The sequence below is a fragment of the Saccostrea cucullata genome, unplaced genomic scaffold (genome assembly GCF_032062105.1).
Source record: "Saccostrea cucullata isolate Sc308-1 unplaced genomic scaffold, CSIRO_AGI_Scuc_v1 ctg61, whole genome shotgun sequence".
Taxonomy (NCBI): Eukaryota; Metazoa; Mollusca; class Bivalvia; order Ostreida; family Ostreidae; genus Saccostrea; species Saccostrea cuccullata.
This window is the reverse complement of record NW_026937101.1, coordinates 77,388-97,446: the sequence shown is the minus strand read 5'-3', so window position 1 is coordinate 97,446 and position 20,059 is coordinate 77,388. Positions and strand designations below refer to the sequence as shown.

General features: G+C 33.5%; 2 protein-coding genes across 2 annotated transcripts; one reads left to right on the top strand and one right to left on the bottom strand.

Moving 5' to 3' along the window:
- Positions 1-472: 472 nt before the first annotated feature.
- LOC134247303 (uncharacterized) lies at positions 473-15,797 on the bottom strand. Its single transcript, XM_062729667.1, has 2 exons — positions 15,714-15,797; positions 473-1,726 (listed from the first exon to the last, which is right to left on the bottom strand). The coding sequence occupies exon 2, from the start codon at positions 1,693-1,695 to the stop codon at positions 640-642; it is 1,056 nt and encodes a 351-aa protein (XP_062585651.1). The 5' UTR covers positions 1,696-1,726; positions 15,714-15,797; the 3' UTR covers positions 473-639.
- LOC134247304 (E3 ubiquitin-protein ligase MARCHF8-like) lies at positions 15,491-19,886 on the top strand. The gene is made up of 4 exons (XM_062729668.1): positions 15,491-15,667; positions 15,806-15,950; positions 19,195-19,364; positions 19,479-19,886. The coding sequence occupies exons 1-4, from the start codon at positions 15,593-15,595 to the stop codon at positions 19,836-19,838; spliced, it is 750 nt and encodes a 249-aa protein (XP_062585652.1). The 5' UTR covers positions 15,491-15,592; the 3' UTR covers positions 19,839-19,886.
- Positions 19,887-20,059: the final 173 nt, after the last annotated feature.

Sequence of the window (20,059 nt, the reverse complement as noted above, 5' to 3'; positions counted from 1 at the left end):
AGTTAATGTATTTGATTATCTGATGATCTTAACATCTTCTTGGCTTGGGCATATTTTCAAATTAATTTTTATTCACTATCTTCTTTATTTTATGTTATATCTTTAATTCATTTAAAATTTTATCACGATTGAAAATTTTTCTTTCTTGAAGAAATTGGTCTTAAATAATAAATAATATTGAACAAATTTAATAATTTATTCAATAAAATCAAATATTTTCCCATAAATATATTTAGAAATTTAATAAAATGCCTATAAACTTGTATAAAACCTCTGAAGAATACATCAGGTAAATCAGGTATTCACAGGTAAATCTAGGTAAATCCAAACCATAAATCAGACTATAATTGCTATCAAAACACACTTAACACCTATTGTTCTATACTAATTACCAAATGTGTGCAAAACGGGAACACACCCTTATAATGACTAAGGTTTCTAATGAATTCGCATTTCAAAGGCTCTTGTTTTACTGTACATGGCAAAGAAGCCAAGCTTTCAATGCCAGAATCATATTTATAGACATATGTAATATCATTATTTACTTGTAAATTACCATGTAAATAGAATAAAAGCAGGAATAAACAAGATGATTTATTTTTGATTTACAATACTTATAATACTGTACATCTGATTTCGTCAACCTTTGTATAGTCTAGATGTATGAAATAGAGATTCGTTCTGGGAGCAGATCTTGTGTATTTTCCCTTCCGGGTGAATCATGGTACAAATGTCGCTGATTTTGTCCTTAGTTAGCAGACTAAATGACGTGTAATGTTTCTCCGGTAACACACTGGACAGAACGCCGATGATTTTATACGTATTGCCATGGCGACTGTCCTGCGACAGAATCGTGGCTCCCGAGTTGCCACGTGCTGAATCACATTTATTTAGAAGAACGTTTTTATTAAACAACGGAAAGCTATTCCACCCATTGCACTCCGATTTCCACATCAAGTTTTCGTTGTTTGGAAATGCAAAGAAACAAAGTTTTTCAGAATAAATACTGAACTTGACAGTGCGTAATGGCGAAAAGTCATGACGCCCAAAGACGCTAATATCTAATCGTATGACGGCATAATCAAACACAACGCGTCGTGCGTCAGACACGCCCTCGGTTTTTTGCCAATCAAAAGGCACTATAATCTCTTTAGCATAGTAAAGCCTATACCCCATTTTGTGTGGAATCAGAATTTTGAGCAGTTCCATCCTTTCATGAAATTTTGTCCCATCGTGGACGCAGTGAGCTGCGGTGAGGATAAAAGATGGCGTCAGAAGCGTTCCGCTACAACCAGACGACAGTTTGACGACATTGAAATACGGATACTGACCAAGTTTATAATTTTCCACTAAACTTCGGTCGTCACTTCCATATACAAACTCGCTCTCTTTGGGTTCTCTTTTACTGGTTTTCAAATTATCTTGCAAGGTTTGCGTATTTGTAAAATCAGATTTTCTGAGGAAGACACGTTTATTTTCTTGTTTTCTTGAAGCTACAGACGGGAGTATCTTGACAGTATACACTTGCTCAGATGGTAAAATTTGAAGAAGGTGCTCTGTTCCTAATTCCAACGGACTTGTATGATTTAACAGAAAAGAGTCGTTATCAACACGAGGCTGGTTTTGGCCAACATGGGTACATACATTGATTGTTTGGAGAACACAGAAGTAGAGAAAGAACGTCACCTCTTCCATTAGCTCAAAACTGGACTCATCCACCTCATGACTAGAAAAAAAATCAAAAATCAGTATGCCGTCATTAATAAATGACTTAGGTAAACTTGATGCCTCACGTTTTAGGGACATTCACATTGACAATAGCCCGTGTTGCAAAATTGGAATGGTACATGTATAAAAGAATATGACAAAAAATTCGAGATGCGACAAGCTTAGGGCGTTGAAATTCGCATGTCGACACCTTTGGAAATGTGAATAGCACCAAGTTCAAACAGTAGTCTTAAGCCAAGGTTGAACTAAATAGTGCAACGTAGTTTCCTTATGGAAGTGTACATTTGCATAGTAAAATCAGTTTTCACTGATTGACGTGTAAATAGTACAAAGATGATTCCTTTATAGACTTTATCCCGAGTGTTTATAAGTAAATTACAGGCCAAGTGCAGCTCCCGGAGAAAAAAGTTAGGTTGTCTATAGTTTAGGACGATTTTCACCTTAGTTTGGACTTTCAGTAGGGCGTGGCATTCTCGGCGCTTCGTAATGGCGAATACTAGTAGATTCTCATTGGTTAAGAAATTAATAACATCAGGAACTTTAAATTGTTGTGAACAACGATGAGGCGACTTATGCCCCACCTCTGTGCCGCGAGAGAACTTTTAGTTGGCTTTTTACTACACCAGTTGACATTCGGCCGAATTTCTATCCTATGTATATTTCAACAGTGAAGGAAACCTGTGTAAATTTCAGAAGCTAATTACGCGTCGAGAATCCCACGCCTTACTGAAAGTCCAATTAAGCTGGTAATGGTCCTAAAAAAAGCCCAACATTGTTCTAAGCCAATCACTCACCCGTCAAATCTTTTTCCGAGTCTGAGAGTTTTGCACTTGACAGTATATTTAAATATGTGCTGTATGTACATGTATAATATGCTTTGGATATATAGATATCATGAAATTAGCAACACAAACAGCAGGTCATATGCAGCATTCGATGCATTTATCAGAAAGCGGCATCAACTGCTGCGTTGATCGAATTAGAAAGTTTTTGGTTTTGATCCATCAGGTAATAAGCCTAGAAAAAAATTCTGAAAAAAGGGAGTTCGTATTTTAAAATTGTTTTTTTTTCAGTTGAGGTGGTGAGCTCTGTAGACTCTGATAAGCTATGTTTGCTTGTGAAACTGAATTACAAGACTGATACAGCTGAATATTGACAAATAGCTCTAATCAGCACGAGAATTTTCGTGGGATACTGTAACATGAAATTAATGATCACCATTTCAAGCCATTCATGCTTGCTCCAGCTTAAGCTGAATGGAACGGTGGGGGTGATAGACTTTTCATTTTGACAACTCGAAAGGGGTGGGTGTCAAGTGTTCCAGTAATGGGGCATTTGAACCTTCTAGCTACTAGTACCTGGCTACTAGAAAGAGTACACTGCTGTATATATAATTTCCCTAATTATAATGTCCGCAACATTTTCTTTAAAACTAAGAGCTGAGATTAAAAATTAAAATATCCTTTTTTATCCTTAGACTTTTTTTTGCAAAGATAGATATTAAATAGGCAATGAACATACAAGCGTGGGTTTATAACACCCCCCCCCCCCACTTTCAACAGACACGTCGCACTCTAGTTCCAAAAAAAGCTAAGTGGTAGTGTTTGGAAAAAAAAATTTGGTACTAAAAGAAGTTTCGATTTGACCAAAGGACACATTTTCTTTCTTTTAATTTTGCTTGTCAAGTTTTTTTGTACGTTGGCATTTTTTCTTTCACTTAGCCCCCCCCCCCCTCCCCCACTTTCAATTTGCTTCCGACGCCAATGTAAGATACAAGTAATGTGATGAACTTGAGTCGAAAGTCCATTGTCATTTCATAGGCGAGAAATTTAGGTTTGTTGACATAATTTTACTTCTTGAAAAATAGCAAAATTAATATTTATCAAATATAATTTCATGGAAATCAATGTTCTTTTAAAAAGTTCTGACATCTGGGAATAGATGGGTGCATGCATCTTAATATTTTTTCAGAACATAACTTTGGACAATACCAGGCATCAGTTTAAAATATTATAAATATTGCATGTAGTTGAGTGAAAACAGTTAAAACGTTGTACACATACATATAGTTAAATAACTCAATAGAATATCGATACAGGTGGAATATGGTTTTTGAAAGTGGGGCGTTGATCAATCTGGGAAAAAGTACTTGTATACATTACCAGAAAGTTTTTGAAAAAGAAAGGAAAATAAATCTCCGAACCTGAAAATCCTATTTTGTAAAGGGATGGGGTTTTATTTTGTTTTTACAACCGAATTTCTTTATATATTACATTAGCCTTTCACCTTACATTTTCTATAGTAAAAACACAACAAAAAAATTGGAACTTTCTTATTTCTCTTTCTTTTTTGCAAATCCAAAGGGGGGGGGGGTTATATGTATTTGTATAAAACTACCCATCAGTTTAAAATATAATAAATATAGCATGTAGTTGAGTGTAACATTGAAAATTTTCACCCCTCGAAAACCATTGTCAACCGGTTGGCAATGGTTTTCTTGGGGTGAAAATTTTTAATGTTACACTCAACTACATGCAATATTTATTATATTATACTGAATATTTTATACAAATACATATAACAGTGAACCGTCCGCGCATAAATTCTGCGCAGTCGCTATTTTTTGGAATAACACCCATCGTCAAGCAATATTGACTGTTGCTACGCTGGAGGGCGTGGCTTCATTATTCAGCGGGTGATAGTGTTTTTTAACAAATGTTTCTCGACCAATCAGATTCAACTAATTTACATGAAATTATAATATTAGCAATTACTACATATATTACAGATATTTAGACTCTCAGTCCTAAAGGGGTGGATGATAGTGGTGTGTGTGTGTGTGGGGGGGGGGGGGGTCAAATGTTCCAGTAATGGAGCATTTGAACCTTCTATTTCAAGTGGAAAAATATTGTTTGCTTAAAACCAACAACTCTTTATATTACTTTTATTGTTAGTAATTAAATGGTATCAGAATCGAAATGCTTTTCAAAGATGTTAATGTTGATACACTCTACACCTCCAATCCACAGTTCTTGTCAGTTTTTAAGCCTGACGTATCGTTTCATTCACCACACTAATTTTGATCTATTTGTCGAAAAGTCTGATAAATAAGTAAACAGAGGAATGGAGCGGCTTAAGGTATCATTTCATTGACATACAAGAACTGACATGTTATTGTAAGAAACCAAAATCCTATTAATTAAGAAAAGCCTAGCCCTTTGAAACTGGAAAGCAACACTTTTGCGTCATAAACGTAAAGAAGAAAGATCTCGACCTTGAATATAAATTGTGCGACAGTTGTACTGAAAAACAAGATGTGTTTGTTAAGCACTGGTGCCCTCATATGGCAGCTTTTGGCGAGGGTTGAAGTTTATAAAAGGTCAAAGTCAAATGATTTTTTTTATCCAAACAATGAAACAAAGTATTTGTGCTAATGAATACCGGTATATATATTTTTGAAATATGAGAGCAGTTGTACTAACCTAAAAGTTATGACCAAGATTAAAGTTTTTAAATAAAATTGATTAAACTTCCAAGGTCAAAGTCAAAAGGTTAATATTAATTGTTTCCAGTGGAACCCTTGCTGTAAGAAGTATACAAGTGAAATATAAACACCCTAACACCAACTGTTCAAAATTTATGAGCAAGGTTGAAGTTTTTGCGGACAAACAAACAAACAGACGGACGGACAGAGCAAAAACTATTTACCCCAGAATCTTCGATAGCATAAAAAAGAAAGAAAAAATATATGGATGTCCTAAGTACATGTATGCCATCGGACAAATAAAACACAAACGACTTTTTTCTTTCGGGTAGTTCCATTGTCTCATCACCGCGCAGTACATGTATATCGTCGGGTTGGGACAGGCCCCTAACTCATTATTATGCCCGCGTTTTGGGGGGTACTTGTACATAGCTTTAGCTCTGTCCATCTGTCTGACAGTCTGTTTGTCCTCAAAATACTTTAACCTGAATATAATGTTTGAGTGGGTAGAGCTATGGCTTTCGTATTTCATAGATTTATTCATTTTGACAAGACCTCTTTTCAGGTACTAGTATCAATCACATCATTCTTTATATAATCAATCATACTACTATAACCAATCACGTCTCACTTTAAATATTTAATTACATTTAAAGTTTAGTTACCGATTACATCATGCAGTGGTTATAGCGTCTGCTCTAGAGTCGCGAAGTAAGGAGTTGATCTTTACGTTGCGGGTTCGAATCTCACTGTGGGACTTGGAGACCGGTCTTTCGGATGAGACCGTATAAACCGAGGTCCCGTGTCACAGTAGGTGCTGGCTAGAAAAAGATCCCTCCCTGCTCAATGGCCCAACGTGCCGAGTATCTTAGGACAAAATTTGCACCTCTCAAACCAGAAAGTGGTGGCGTCTCCATGTGAGTTAAAAATTCTCGAGAGGGACGTTAAACAATAAACAAACCAATCACATCCTTCTTTAAATAAGTTTACTGACCAATTAATCCTTCTTTAGATAATCAATCATATATCTTAACTTTCCTAACCAATCATACCATTCTTAAAATAACCAATCATATTTACTATCTAATTCGCACCTTTGTTTTGATAATCAATCATATTTACTAACCAATTCCGTTTTTCCTTACTCGAAGCTTGGTTACAATTTACCCTGTTCTCCTAATGATTAATTAAATTTATCTTTAGATAATCAATTTTAATCAATTACTCCTTTCTTTCGATAATCATATATTTTTAAGTTTACTTAACGACCAAACCCTTCTTTAATTAATTTTAATTAAGGTTAACTAACCAGTCTTTCTTTCGATAATCATTTGTAAAGTTCACTTAGAAGGTTGGGATGAATCAAAATCCTAAACGAATAAAATAATTGCATACGCAGTACCGCTTATATGTCGATTTTTTAAAAGTCTGTTACTCAAAAATCAAAGCATGACAATTTATAACGATTTAAGATTTATAAGCAGATACGTGATTGTAGGCCAAGAAGACGTGCATCACACATTAACAGAAATGTATTACCTGACAGGGTGAAAAATAGATGTACACATCTTATTACATGAATGAACCTGCTAATCTAAAACCTATTTTTTAATGGAAATAAACCATTCAATCGTTCACAAAATACTAAAAATTAATGCAAACAATGTAATTCATGGTAGTTTACTACTTTGCAAATAAAAAGATTATTCACCAAGAATTAAAATATTAATCTTTTATAAATTTCTTATAAAGCCTAATAATATGTACATTAACTGAGAAGTAACTACCCTCCCCCAAATAATTGGAATTTTTCTAAGTCCAGGGGGCATAACTCTGTCAAAAATACCTAAAACAGACTTTGACCTAGATATTCTTATGATGAATCTGTATACTAAATTTCATTTCAGCATGTGCAACTTCTGCGAAGAAAATGAACGGAAACTGCAAATAATTGGGATTTTTCAAAGTCCAAGGGGCATAACTCTGTCAAAAATGGCTCGATCGTACCCAAAACAGAACTGGCCATTTTATGATAAAAGTGAAATAAACAAAATTCACAAAACTAAAAAAATGTAAGGAGACGGTCAGTTTAAACGTTTAAAGTTTTTGAAGAGTTATGTACCTTTGATGAAAAGAAGAAAATTTTCAACTTCTCAAGATTTCTTCGCTAAATAATTCATTTTATTTAGTTTAAACCATATTTTATTTGAACATGACAAGCAAGAAATACAGGCAAGAAGTACAAAGATCAAAAAGGATTCGGAAACAAGTTTCAAAAACTTATACTAATCCGTTTCCTAATTATTAATGATAAAGATGACAGACCCTTATTAGATAGTTACATAACACGGTTTTGAGCTGTATTACAACAATATTTGAGATTGACATACATATTGAATATGAAATCATGTTAAATTACACAAATGAAATTCATTTTATTTCATTTTATAATGAAGAAAGAGATTATGCCTATTTTAACCAAGAGATTTGTTTGAAATTCAAATTACTTTTTGAAATATATTATAAAAACATGCACTGCCCATAGAATTCAATGTAAAAATCAAGGTGCAATAAATTGGACAATAATCAAAATTTTGTAAATTCCTTTGGTGGAGCATTTGAAAACATCTTCAAAATGCTACCATGATTTAAAAAATCGGACCATTCATTTATTAGGCACAAAATTTGGTCGTTATACATTGAATACCTTAAATATTCTTATGATAAATCTGTATACCAAATTTCAGTATGTGCAACCGTTGTGAAGAAAATGAACGGAAACTAAATAGACCGACAGACCGTCCGACCGACAGACAGCAGCAAAGCAATATGCCCTCCTTTCTTCGAAGGGGGCATAAAAATCTTTAAACATTACGCGTATTTTAACAACATTAAATATGGTCCGAGTAACACTTAACAATTAAAATTTCTAAAATTATTTAGAGTTTTAGAATGTTGATATAATAGTTCAAATTTCTAAATTTCAAAAACTCAAACTGATTTCGTATATTAGAATTTAATATTTTAGTTCAAAAACCTAAACTTTCAAATTTCCAAACAGGTTTTAACATTTTGAGTGTTTATGTTTTTACCTTAAATATTCAAAATTCAAATTTCCAAAAACAAATTTTGTATTTTAAACTTTGGAGTTTTTAATCTACCGTTTGTTTAGAAAGTTTACGCTTAACAATCTAAATTCGATAACATTTTCGTCTTTTGATTATTTAAAATTTACTTCAAACTTCCAACTTTCGAACGTTTTAGATTTTTAGAAATTTAGAATTTTTATTCAAACACTCAACTTTTAAATAACTAAAACACCTTTTACATTTTGAGTTTTTAGAAGTTAACTTCAAATATCCAAAATATCAAATTCCAAACCTTTAAAACTATTACAAAAACACTTTTGGTCAAGCAAAAGAGCTTTAAGATAGTTAGAATATTGAAGTGATATTCAAAATTCAAATCGGGTTTGGAAATTTGATATTCTGGATAGTTAAAGTAAAATTCTAAAACTCGGAGTGTTTAGGTTATTTGAAATTAGAGCATTTAATCAAAATTCCAAATTTCTAAAAATCTAAAATACACGGACCAAATATTATTTACCGTTTAAAGACAGTCTATCTTCCAACTTGGGAATTCTACATTTACCGTATATACTCGCCTATAAGTCGGACCGCCTATAAGTCGGACACAGAGTTTTGGACTAGAGATTAACTCCCAAAATACCGACTTATAGGCGAGTATATACGGTAATCAATTTGTTTGAAATCCATGATAATATGTTGTCACTCCTATACTCAAAGGCAGAAATATGTGAAATTTTCAAAGCTTTTGGTAAGGTGTGGCATATGGGGTAAAGAAGATGGGTAAACAAGGGGGCGAAATGCCTATAGTGCGACAAATATGAAAGTGAGAAATAAAATCTCAATAATATCATAATTTTCTCTGATATTTCATCTAAACATTATAGCTGGAGACGTGTAGCATAGTCATTGTGGTTACAGCGTAGTGTGTTATTCTCAAAGCTACATGATACCTAAGGTTTTTAATGCTAGGACTCGAATTCCACGAATTCCACATTTTCTTTAAATATAAAAGAATATTTTTTTCCAATATTTTTTTTCTCAGAAAAGCTGTGTTTAAATCATAATTTCATAAATTTCAATAATGGGAGCTTTCCTCTAAATACTTAAGGAGATTGGTTCCTGTCAACAAAAATATTGAGAATATTTTTGTCAAGTATATTTTTAGAATCTATTCATATAGCATACTAAAAAATCAAAAAAAAAAAAAAAATGGGGATCACTGCGCTTCTTTTAGCACTAAGGAGCAATTAATGCGACCTTTTTGCACTGTAATTACTTCTTACACATTAATAATGTTTAGAAGTTTTTCCTTTAATTTTTTTTTAGACGAGCTCACTTTTGATCTCAAGTCTCATTTTTTCCAAAGGAATTAATAGTGGAAAAGTGAGACTGAGATCAAAAGTGAGCTCGTCTAAGTTTTATGGCCCCCAGGCCTGATATCTTGCGGAAATGCGTGGCAGGTTATCTCAATTTTTTGTAAGGAAACTTACTCCTCGTACAAAAATGTAATTTCTTGTATTTTAAAAATAATTAATTTTTCACAGAATGTAGAAGACAATATCACGAAGTGATAGTATCAGTAAGGCTAGTTTTGACCAATTTATATTAAAGGCAAGGCCAGGTCAAAGTCGTTACCTTTTCCCTTGACATTAATAATAAAAAAAAAAAACTGTTGCCAATCAAGCGATACCTTCTATTTTTTTCACAAATGGTAGGGAAGTCATACAGAGATACAAAATGATATAAAAACAAAAAAGTTTTGATGGTTTAATAAGAGAGAAAAAACACTCTTTGCGGATTTTTGGCTCATATCTTTATTTAGATTGGAAGCTTTAAAACCTAACATAATTGTAGTTTGTTTGGAAAATCCTATTTATTTCATATATTCTAAAACTTCAGTCCTTTATTATTAATTCAAATAACATTTGAAAAATTCTACAAGTCTTTGATTGTGTAAAAATTATAACTAACTTCATTGTTCTATTATAATTTTCAGAATCAGAAAAAATCTTTTCATACGTCATTGTTCCGCCAAAAAATATAGTCGCTTCCAGATTTCAAACTCAGTTTTCCATTTCTATTTAAAATTGTACAATTGTGATTAGAAAAGAAAAATATAACCTTTTAAATCTCTTACATCTAAATATATAAGAGATCAAATATGCATTGAATATATAGTCAGAAATCAGAGACAAAAGCTTTGATTTTTAAAAGTTGGATTAAAGGTTGTCTCGGGTAATTAGGTGTTATGGAGGAGTAAGCACCCCCTGTTTACCGGTCACACCCGCCGTGTGCTCCTGGTCATGATCGGGCATTCACTTATAGAAAAAAATTGTTGCTTTCATTAAACCATTTTTAGAAAACGTAGACAATTTATGGGAATATTTTGTTCAAAGTCATGCAGAATTGTTAAGAAAAAAAAAGGGGGGGGGGTTCAGATTAAGTTGCTAGAAGTTTTAGCGGGTTGAGATCTCCAAGATTTTTTTTTTTTATTGTCTTGTGAACTTGAATGGGAACTATTTACTTAAGAGGATATGAAATCTCAAACTTATATTGATGTATAAAATAATTATTATGGTTCTAATTTTGATTGTTTGTACGAATTGATTCAACCGCTTTTTCCAGTTTCCAGTCTAAGGTCTGGATTTAAAAACTTGTGTACATGTACACCAATGTATATAACAATTATTCTCTATAAAAGTTTTATTCCCACAACTATAAAACTTTTGGAGAGGATACAATTTTTTAAATGCTTCATCATTGTAAGACATCAATGGTCAGTTCTAATTTCATATAATGCTAATAAACATTAGTATCGAAATCTCGATTAAAAGAAAATAGTTTCTCTAAATATGTATTTATTTGATATCATTAAATCAGAGCTTAAAGAAGGAGAGTAAGAACATAATTATTTAGGTTTTTTTTAAACTTTGGTTTTATACAGATCATATACTGGTCATGACATTATCAAATATTCATCATAATATTGAAAGAAATTTAATGGTAAAAAAAAGTTATCATGTTGCGTTTGAATTTGATACTCATTTTAGGAGGAAAATGTAAATCTTTTTATCAAACAAATTGTTGATTTTTTTTTTCATTTATAAAAAGGAATTTGTGAAATTTACTATAAAAAAAAATCAAACGAAGTACACTTCATTATTTATATCTGACATATGTATCTCAGTACTTATGATTATAAGTATTGAGGTACTGAGTATGTCAGTCCAATTTAAGATATATCAAAAAAGATTTTTTTTTATATTTATCATGTTTCTATTTCGCGATAGGAAACTTTATAATTACTTGCTGCATGGATGTGATAAATGTTGTTCTTAAAATTGCTTTCAAATAAGCAATTAATTTCTATAGCATAAATTCATTATCTATCCACTACTGAATTAATTTGTTTAATACGAAACTGATATATAAATCAATGATATTTTCTATAATTGCGCTACGTATACGGAGTCAATTGTCCTCAAATTCCTGAAAAATAACATCAAAAGTACACAAGCAAATTCTTATTCACTTAGTTATAAAATGATATATTGCGAACAGATATGGTATGAACTGTTTCTAAAGAAAATCATAGAACACAAGTATATGGCTGCATGTTTCTGTAAGCAGAAATGACACAATTAAATAGGGAGTAACGTGTATTACTTTTTTCACGTATTTTATTTTTTCTCTTTTGGTGGATTTTTTCATCATTATATTTTAAAGCTGTAGTAAAACTATGATATCATATACATTATAACAATAATGAATTCCTTTATTTTCTTTTTCATTTACACCCATTGTGTACATAAACTGTATACTAAAATAAAATTGAGTAAAACTTCCAAGAATTTCTTCTTTTTTTTTTTTCTCCGAGTCCTTTTATCTCTCAGATAGAAATGTTCTGTTTACAAAACTATTCGAATTTTTAGATTTAAATTCATAAGCTTTTGAATAATGAAGTTCATTTCAAAGAAAGAACTGACCACTATTGAGTTCTCGCACCGTTTCCATTCTAATGGGTATACCCAATCCTTAAAAAAAGTAAAACTCCAAAAAATACCGGTATTTAGAATATGGATATTTCCTGAAACCATTAGATACATGTATAATAGAAATATTAATAAATTTCCTACTTACCTATGAGAAAAAACAATCTGTATACCAGAATTTAATGTCCGTGTCCGATCTGACTTTTATAGTACCAATACGTCGCCCCCGCAACACAAAGTAATAGGAGCTTGTGTTGAATGGACACCAGAGAGGGGTGGAGAAGATGGTATAATAATTAACTAAAGTGCTCCGAACCATCCTCATATAAATACTGATACCATTCATTCAATCAAACGCGGCGAATAGCAGTATCATTGCTAATATCTATAACAGTTTTCTCACCAAATTACCTAACAAAAATAAAAAGCCTGGTTCCAAATCCAGCTTACAAAGGAGGCGATTAGCTTTTAAATATTTAATGAAATTTTACGATATTTTGTTATCAATCGTGCATTAAAAATATATTGTTGTTGAATGGCTGAAAGTAATTTATGTTGTTTTTGACGACAGGAAATTAAAGCCTATGGTTTGAATCAGACGAAAGAAAACTTCTAACCGCAACTTTTTTCATCTGCTTGCTTTTTTTGCAGGACTGAAATTAAACCGCATTGTATTTACAAAATTTAAAAGTAAAGCAATACAGTTTTTAAGTTTTAGTTTTACGTAATGGAAAATAATTCATTTGATTTTATTATGTTGACAGTAACTTCGGGAAAAATGTTACGGTCAACCAATATAGTCTTCCAGAATTTTCATTGCCAAACAGGAAGGGGTAATTTCTGTATAAAAATGCTTTTTTGAAATATTCAATCAGCCCATTTTGATAAGCAGTACTGGGCTGCGTATAGGCAAATCAGTTAAATTATTTCAAATGTATTTCGATTATAACCTCCATGATCAAGTTTTAGATCATGTATTGCTCAGGATTATCCTGCAGTATCATTAATACCCACATCAGTACTCTGCAATACCCTGGATATTTACACGAGTATCCTGCAATAGCCTTGATATTTATTTTTACGAGTATGCTGCAATGACATAGTATTCTACAATGACATACTTCCACGAGTATCCAGTAATATCATTCATATCCAGACGAGTATCCTGCAATATCATTGATATACAACCGAGTATCATGCTTTTAAATTGATATTCTGGAAATATATATTTTGTTAAGATTTCTCTTTTCACAAAATATTTTTTTTAAAAATCCTGATACATGTAGTTATTTTCGAAAGAAAAGTATTTTTTTTTCATAAGAAAACTCTTTAAGTAAATTACACACAAGTTTAGCATACACTGTACCCAGAGGGGCTAAATTAGGCATAAATAGTATTTCAAAAGACATAAATGGATATTAGCTTCTATCAAATGATGGTAAGCAGTCTTAATACAGGATCGATGAACCTTAAAGGTGCATTTTTTTCAAGGTCTGTGTTAAAAAAAAACAAACAAACAAAATAAAAAAAAAACGCAGAATATATTGTGGTAAACCCTTCTGATATTCTGAGTTACCGGTGTGTGAGGGTGTTGGTGTGTTTATTTTAATTTTTTTTTTGAAAATTGAAGGTGTTAATTTTACGATAGTGTTTTGATAAAAAATCCAAAGTTGAAATGTATGAACGTTAATAATATATATTTCCGAGTTGCCTTGACATAGAAATGTTGCTATGTTTATTGCGAGAGAAATGCAGATAAAATAGAAGAAAATTCAATAATATTGACCTCGTGAACTTGATTAACGTTGATACATTGGTCACATGATATTTTATTAATGATATTTATGAATGGAGCTGGAGGATGGGCCCTCCCTAGCGATACTATCTTTATATTGGCGCGTGAATGTCCTGTGATAGAGCTCTTACGTAGCCGGAAATTTCATTCATAAAATGATGTCAATTCATCTACTACAAGGGTTTCCATTACACTATAAGTTCGTGGCGGACTTTCTCCGTACTAAACGATGATTAATTGATACATTATAGCACAGAATACCAAGGCTGTATCTTGTGAAAGGAAAACATCTTTTTTTTTCTTCGGAGTTAAAGGGAAGAATTGCTTCTAATGAAATCGACCGCAAAAAATAATGAAAATAAATTACGATATGCCAAGTTCAATATTCTATCTGATCTACTTGAAGTAATTCTAACTGTATAATAGACTGTAGCTTATCTATCAAACCCCATAATACGAATCACGGAAAAGGGACACTACTGCACTTACTTATTTTCCTTCTTTTTTTAACATTATTTTCAATTAAATATTTAAGTTGTACGAAAATGAAAAATAATGTATATAATATATTGAAATTAAACAATTATTTCAATAAAAACAAAACACTAATAAATTATATTAAAAATAAATAAATAAATCAAATGCTTTAACGTAGGTGTTTTAAAATTTGATTCCTTCTTCTGTATTGTATTACTCTGAGCTTTTATCTTTGATGATTCTAGATTTTTTTAAGCGAGAGGAGGAAAGGGATATTTAATTCGGTCAATTTGATTTATACACGATTTCAAAGCATTTTTCTTTCTTGTACATGATAGAGGTTCTGTTACATTTATCGACATCAACTTAATTATCACTTTATCAGTGTAAATATTTATCAAAATGCGTTTTCCAAATATTTAAATTTAGATTTGACTGCATCGGGGTTTTTATGGCTCAATTTTGCATTTCTTTCCCAATTTTTGAATATACTTCAATTTATTTACCCACAACTGACAGTATAACACTCAAGTATAGGCCGGGCTATTTCTGAACCTAACACCCATAAGATTTTCGTCTTTGAACAATTTCTTTTTCTTCTGCTTGTCAACAAAAACCATCCGTGACCCCCGTCTCCATTCCAGAATTTTTGGATCCGCCACTGGTTGCTATAAGTATATGTTGTAAAATTCTACTCGAAATTCACTCAAATTTTGAGGAAATTGCAGTTTGAAATGATCATATACGATAAGAAAACAGCTTTCCATCATCGTTTTCATTTAAAATAAATCTTCGTTTATCATAGATATACAGAATCTGGTTATCTCAATCTGTATAAGGAAACGCCTATGAAGAGTTTTATTGCACTAATTCAAAGGAAAACTCTCCGGGTCATGTCACAACGCTACGCGGGAAATATTAACGTTGACATTTTTATTGTGACGTAAACAAGAGGAACCCTAAACGTTGTAAACGTAAATACAAAATATGATGTAGGTATACTTCATAAAATTATTATCGAGATAAAATGGCTGAGCTCTCTCAATCCCAGGAAACAAGCTGTGTAGAACAGAAATCTGAAGAAGAGGTCCAACTTTCCCAGGTACCTTTTCAGTTTTGTTCAAATTAGAAGCTTTCACCTTTCATACCTGTGCGTCCTTTGCTTTCTAACCGCAGTAGAGATGCTGGTGACCGCGTTCTTGTAATCGATAACTGCACCATCAGTTCTTGTACTTTACAGATAGGACTAACGCCGTCATCAGAGGATTCGGGTGTCACGCCCTCTCCTAACACGTCAGACCTTCAAGTTAATATTGTCATCAATTCTTCCTCGTCCAGCAGCGAAAACGTTTGCAGAATTTGTCAACTGGCCAAAAAGAATTCGGGTATTTTTAAAATACAGTCTTAATTTTATCCAACATCTAAGAAATATTTATATTTGTTTTTTTTTTTAAATTAATATTTTGTGCCATATACATGTATTCTCTACTGACCTTTATCAGAGGTGCCAAACTATACTTTCAGTTTTCAAAACATTCTTAGTTGAAATTTAACTGATGGATAATCGGAATTATCTTAAAAATATTTGGTTAATTTAATTCCACAAACTGACTAAAAAATCACTCCATACAAGATATATGTACGTGACAGAATTGCTGCTACAGAAAGACACTAGTAGACACTAGACACCATCCCGGAAACTATACTCCGTAGCCACTTTGAATTTCGGCCCGAATTCTTCAGACAAAGTCAACCAGTATACCGGTACATTTAAAAGCGTCAACTACAGTCAATGGACAAAAGTATTCGTCATTTTTCAAAATGGCGTCGCGTTGTTTACGTTCACAACGGAAGTTTTAAACGTAGATTTGTATACTTAAAATTAAAGTCACTTACCTAATATTTGGTCAGATTTCCTTTCATACGTATTACTTCTTTAATCCGATCTGGAATGGAATGGATGCGTAGAGGCTGTGGACGTATTCCAAGGGGATGTTTTCCCACACTTGTCGGATTGCATGAAACAGCTGATCGCGACTTTCAATAGTTGCGGACATGCCTTTAAGCTCTCTTTTGATCTTTAACCAAATGTTTTCAATCACATTTAAATCTGGAGACTGAGCTGGCCAATCTGTGCAGTTAATATTATTTTCAGTCATATAGTTTTTCACTACGTGAGCCCTATGTACGGGAGCATTATCGTCTTGGAAAACGTCTTTGTTCGGGAAATGTCTGGCAATTACAGGCCATAAATTATTATCAACTATTTCCAAGTATTTGAGTGCATTTATATTACCTTCGACAGGTACAATAGTTCCCATACCATCAAAACACATGCATCCCCAGATCATAAGTGTTACCTTCCTTTTCGATGGCGGACAAATCAAATGGGGACTGTTCGCTTCGGCGTCCTTTCTCCACACATACACACGGTTATCTGTCCCGATAACAATCTGACTTTCATCGGAAAATATATATTTTTTCCATTCATTATCACTTTTCCAGTTTTTTCGTTCTTGACACCATTTTACCCGTTTTTTTCTGTTCACACATCGAACCACCATAGTCTTCCTTGCACGTTTCCTTTTGTACCCTTCTTCACGTAATTTTCTAAATACTGTTTTCTCACTAAATTGTCTTCCTCTTCCTTCGTTCAGTTTGTTTGTTAAATCTGTCAAAGTGTCCCTTCTGTTTGCTTTAGCGAGGCGATTCAACTTCGTCTTGTCCCGAATTGTAAACAAAAGTTGACGGCCAGATCTCGGCAAGTTTTCTACAGTACCCAGTCTGTCAAATTTATTCAAAATACTCACGATTGTTGACCTTGGTATACCAAACATTCTCGCCAGTTCTGCTTTATTTGGAGTGTGGTTTGCAGATTTTACGATCATTTCTTTTACCTCAGTGCTCAACTCAACTGATTTTCGCCCCATGTTTTCGAGTGATGTTTTCCAGTGTTTACAGACACACAAGTGACAAAATGACGTCACAAAATCGTGACGTAATTTCTCCAGTCTCTTTATTGAAAGTTGCATTCTATTTCGTTTGTTCTATAAATAGCGCGAGTGAAAAATAGCCGAGAGAGGCATCGCGATTAACGCAACGCCAATTAAAATATGACGAATACTTTTGTCCATTGACTGTAACTTCTGAAGGGAATGGTTAAAAAATAGCCCTAAGAAATAGATTTCCTCTCGGAAAAGTCTGCTGCTCTGGAGCACTCCCTCACCCCCACCCCCTGGAGAGGACTCCACTGTAGATTAGAATTTGAAGAGAAAATTCCATTCATGGAAAAATCACGGGTACATCTTGATTTCGAAATAAAGACCATTTCCTGCAAATACTAAAATACAGATCAAGTTTTTTTTTCTTAAAAAAAGGAAAAAAAATAAACAAGAGGCCCACGAGCCTTATAGGTCACCTGAGTATCATGTAACAACTTTCCAAAAATTTAATTTGGTTCGTGTTTTAAACCAGAGGCCATGAAATTCACAATTTTGAAAGAGGCACCATTGCTTATCATAATTATGAACTAAGCATGCTTACTCTATTTACTTAACACCCCGAGGTAGATCAAAGTAACAAAGAGAAAATGCACTTCCACTTTATGATCAGTTGTGAACCCCACCCAAAGGAACCACTGACCCTGGAGCCACATATTTCAAAATTTTGGAAATTTTATCATCAATTTTATTTTATCATAAATGGTTGATTAAAACCAAAGAGCAGATTTCAAAGCATTAATTTATTTTCAGACTATGTAACCCTCCCCCCTCCGATACCTCTGACCCAGGGGGCATGAAATTAACCATTTTGCCAGATGCACATTTTTTTTTATCATAAATACATATACTTGGATGATTAGCATAATACCCAGGAACAAAGGAAAAGATTTTCAAAGAATTAATGTATTTTACTTTACAATCAAAAGAGCTCCCCCCCTACACCAAGTGGTAAAACCTCTGAAACAGGGGCCATGAAATTCAAAATTCTGAAAGAGGCACTCTTGCTCATCATAACTATGTACATGTTTATTTAATACCCAGGAGCAGAGAAGATTTTCAAAGAAATAATGCATTTTCACTATATAATCAATAGAGCCCCGCCCTAGCACTAGAACCCCTGATCCTGGGGCCATGAATTTCACAATTTTGGCAGAGGACTCTAGACATTACATTTATGCTAAAAGTTTGACTGCTTGATGTCCAGGAGTAAAGAAGAAGATTTTTAAAGATTTAATTAATTTTAGTTGTTTTTGCCCCACCCCTCAGGCCCCAGGGGGGCAGGGACCATGAAATTCATAAATTTTGTTCCCCTTTACCCATAGATGCTGTATACAAAATTTGGTTGAAATTGGTTCTGCGGTTTCAGAGAAGAAGCTGAAAATGTTCAAATGTTAACACACGACGGACGACGCACGACGACGGACGAAAATGTATAGCAATAGGCACTTGAGTGACCCAGGTGACCCAAAAACAAAGAAAAAAATAAGAGACCCCGAAAAATTCACATAAACGCGAGGAACAAAAACAATTTCTGTTGGAAAAATTACTGTACCTTTTCTATGAATAAACTAAATGTCAGATGAAGTTGTAGAAAATATTATTCACAAATTTTTGTACGAAATTTCAGATGAAGATTTGGGATCTACTGAATGTAACTGTCGTGGTCAGTTGTCCAGAGTTCATTATTCCTGTCTGAAGGAGTGGGTACGATACAAAGGCTCTACTAAATGTGAAATATGTAATGGTCATTTTGCCTGCATTACACCACCTGCGCATCCAGGAATACTTCAGCTAGAGGTAAGCATCAGCCTGCAGCCTCGGGCAACATTTTCACCTTCAGGTCCAACAAATCATATGTTGTCAAAGGTTATACCTAGTCAATAAGTGTATAATATATACATTATTTTTAAGGCTTTACGTCAACTTGCCTGGCATCTAGAGCGGAACCGCCCCTTCAGTAGGCGCAAAAGAGCCGTCCTTGGAGCTACCGTGCTCTTTCTCGTCATAGTGACCAGCGTGACGTCACTGCTGACCGTCAGTGCAGACAGAGAATACGAGAAAGCTGCCAAAGACCCATGGAGCTCACAAAAACGAATGGATGAATCCAATATCATTTTCTCCGTCTGCATCGCCTTTGCGTTTTTCTGCGCCACTCTGACTGTTGGACTTATAGTTATCTGGTTCGGGGTGGAGTGCTGCTTTGCCATGCATCGTCGAGGGATTCTACGAAGAGCATCGAGACGGTTACTACGGAACGAAAATAGGGCCTAATTATGTGATTAATTATCATACAACAGGAATAAATTAGCTAGACTTAAACACTATGCTTAATATGTTTTACGGTTAATCTCAGCGAGATGTTGTAGGGACTAAACATTTTGGTCTGGTGTCCCTCGACATCTCAGCCCAGTGTCACACAAACTGACTCGGGTTTTCTTGCCCCAACTTCGACCGCTTGTTTCAATCAATACGGGCTTAAATGAATTAGCTGT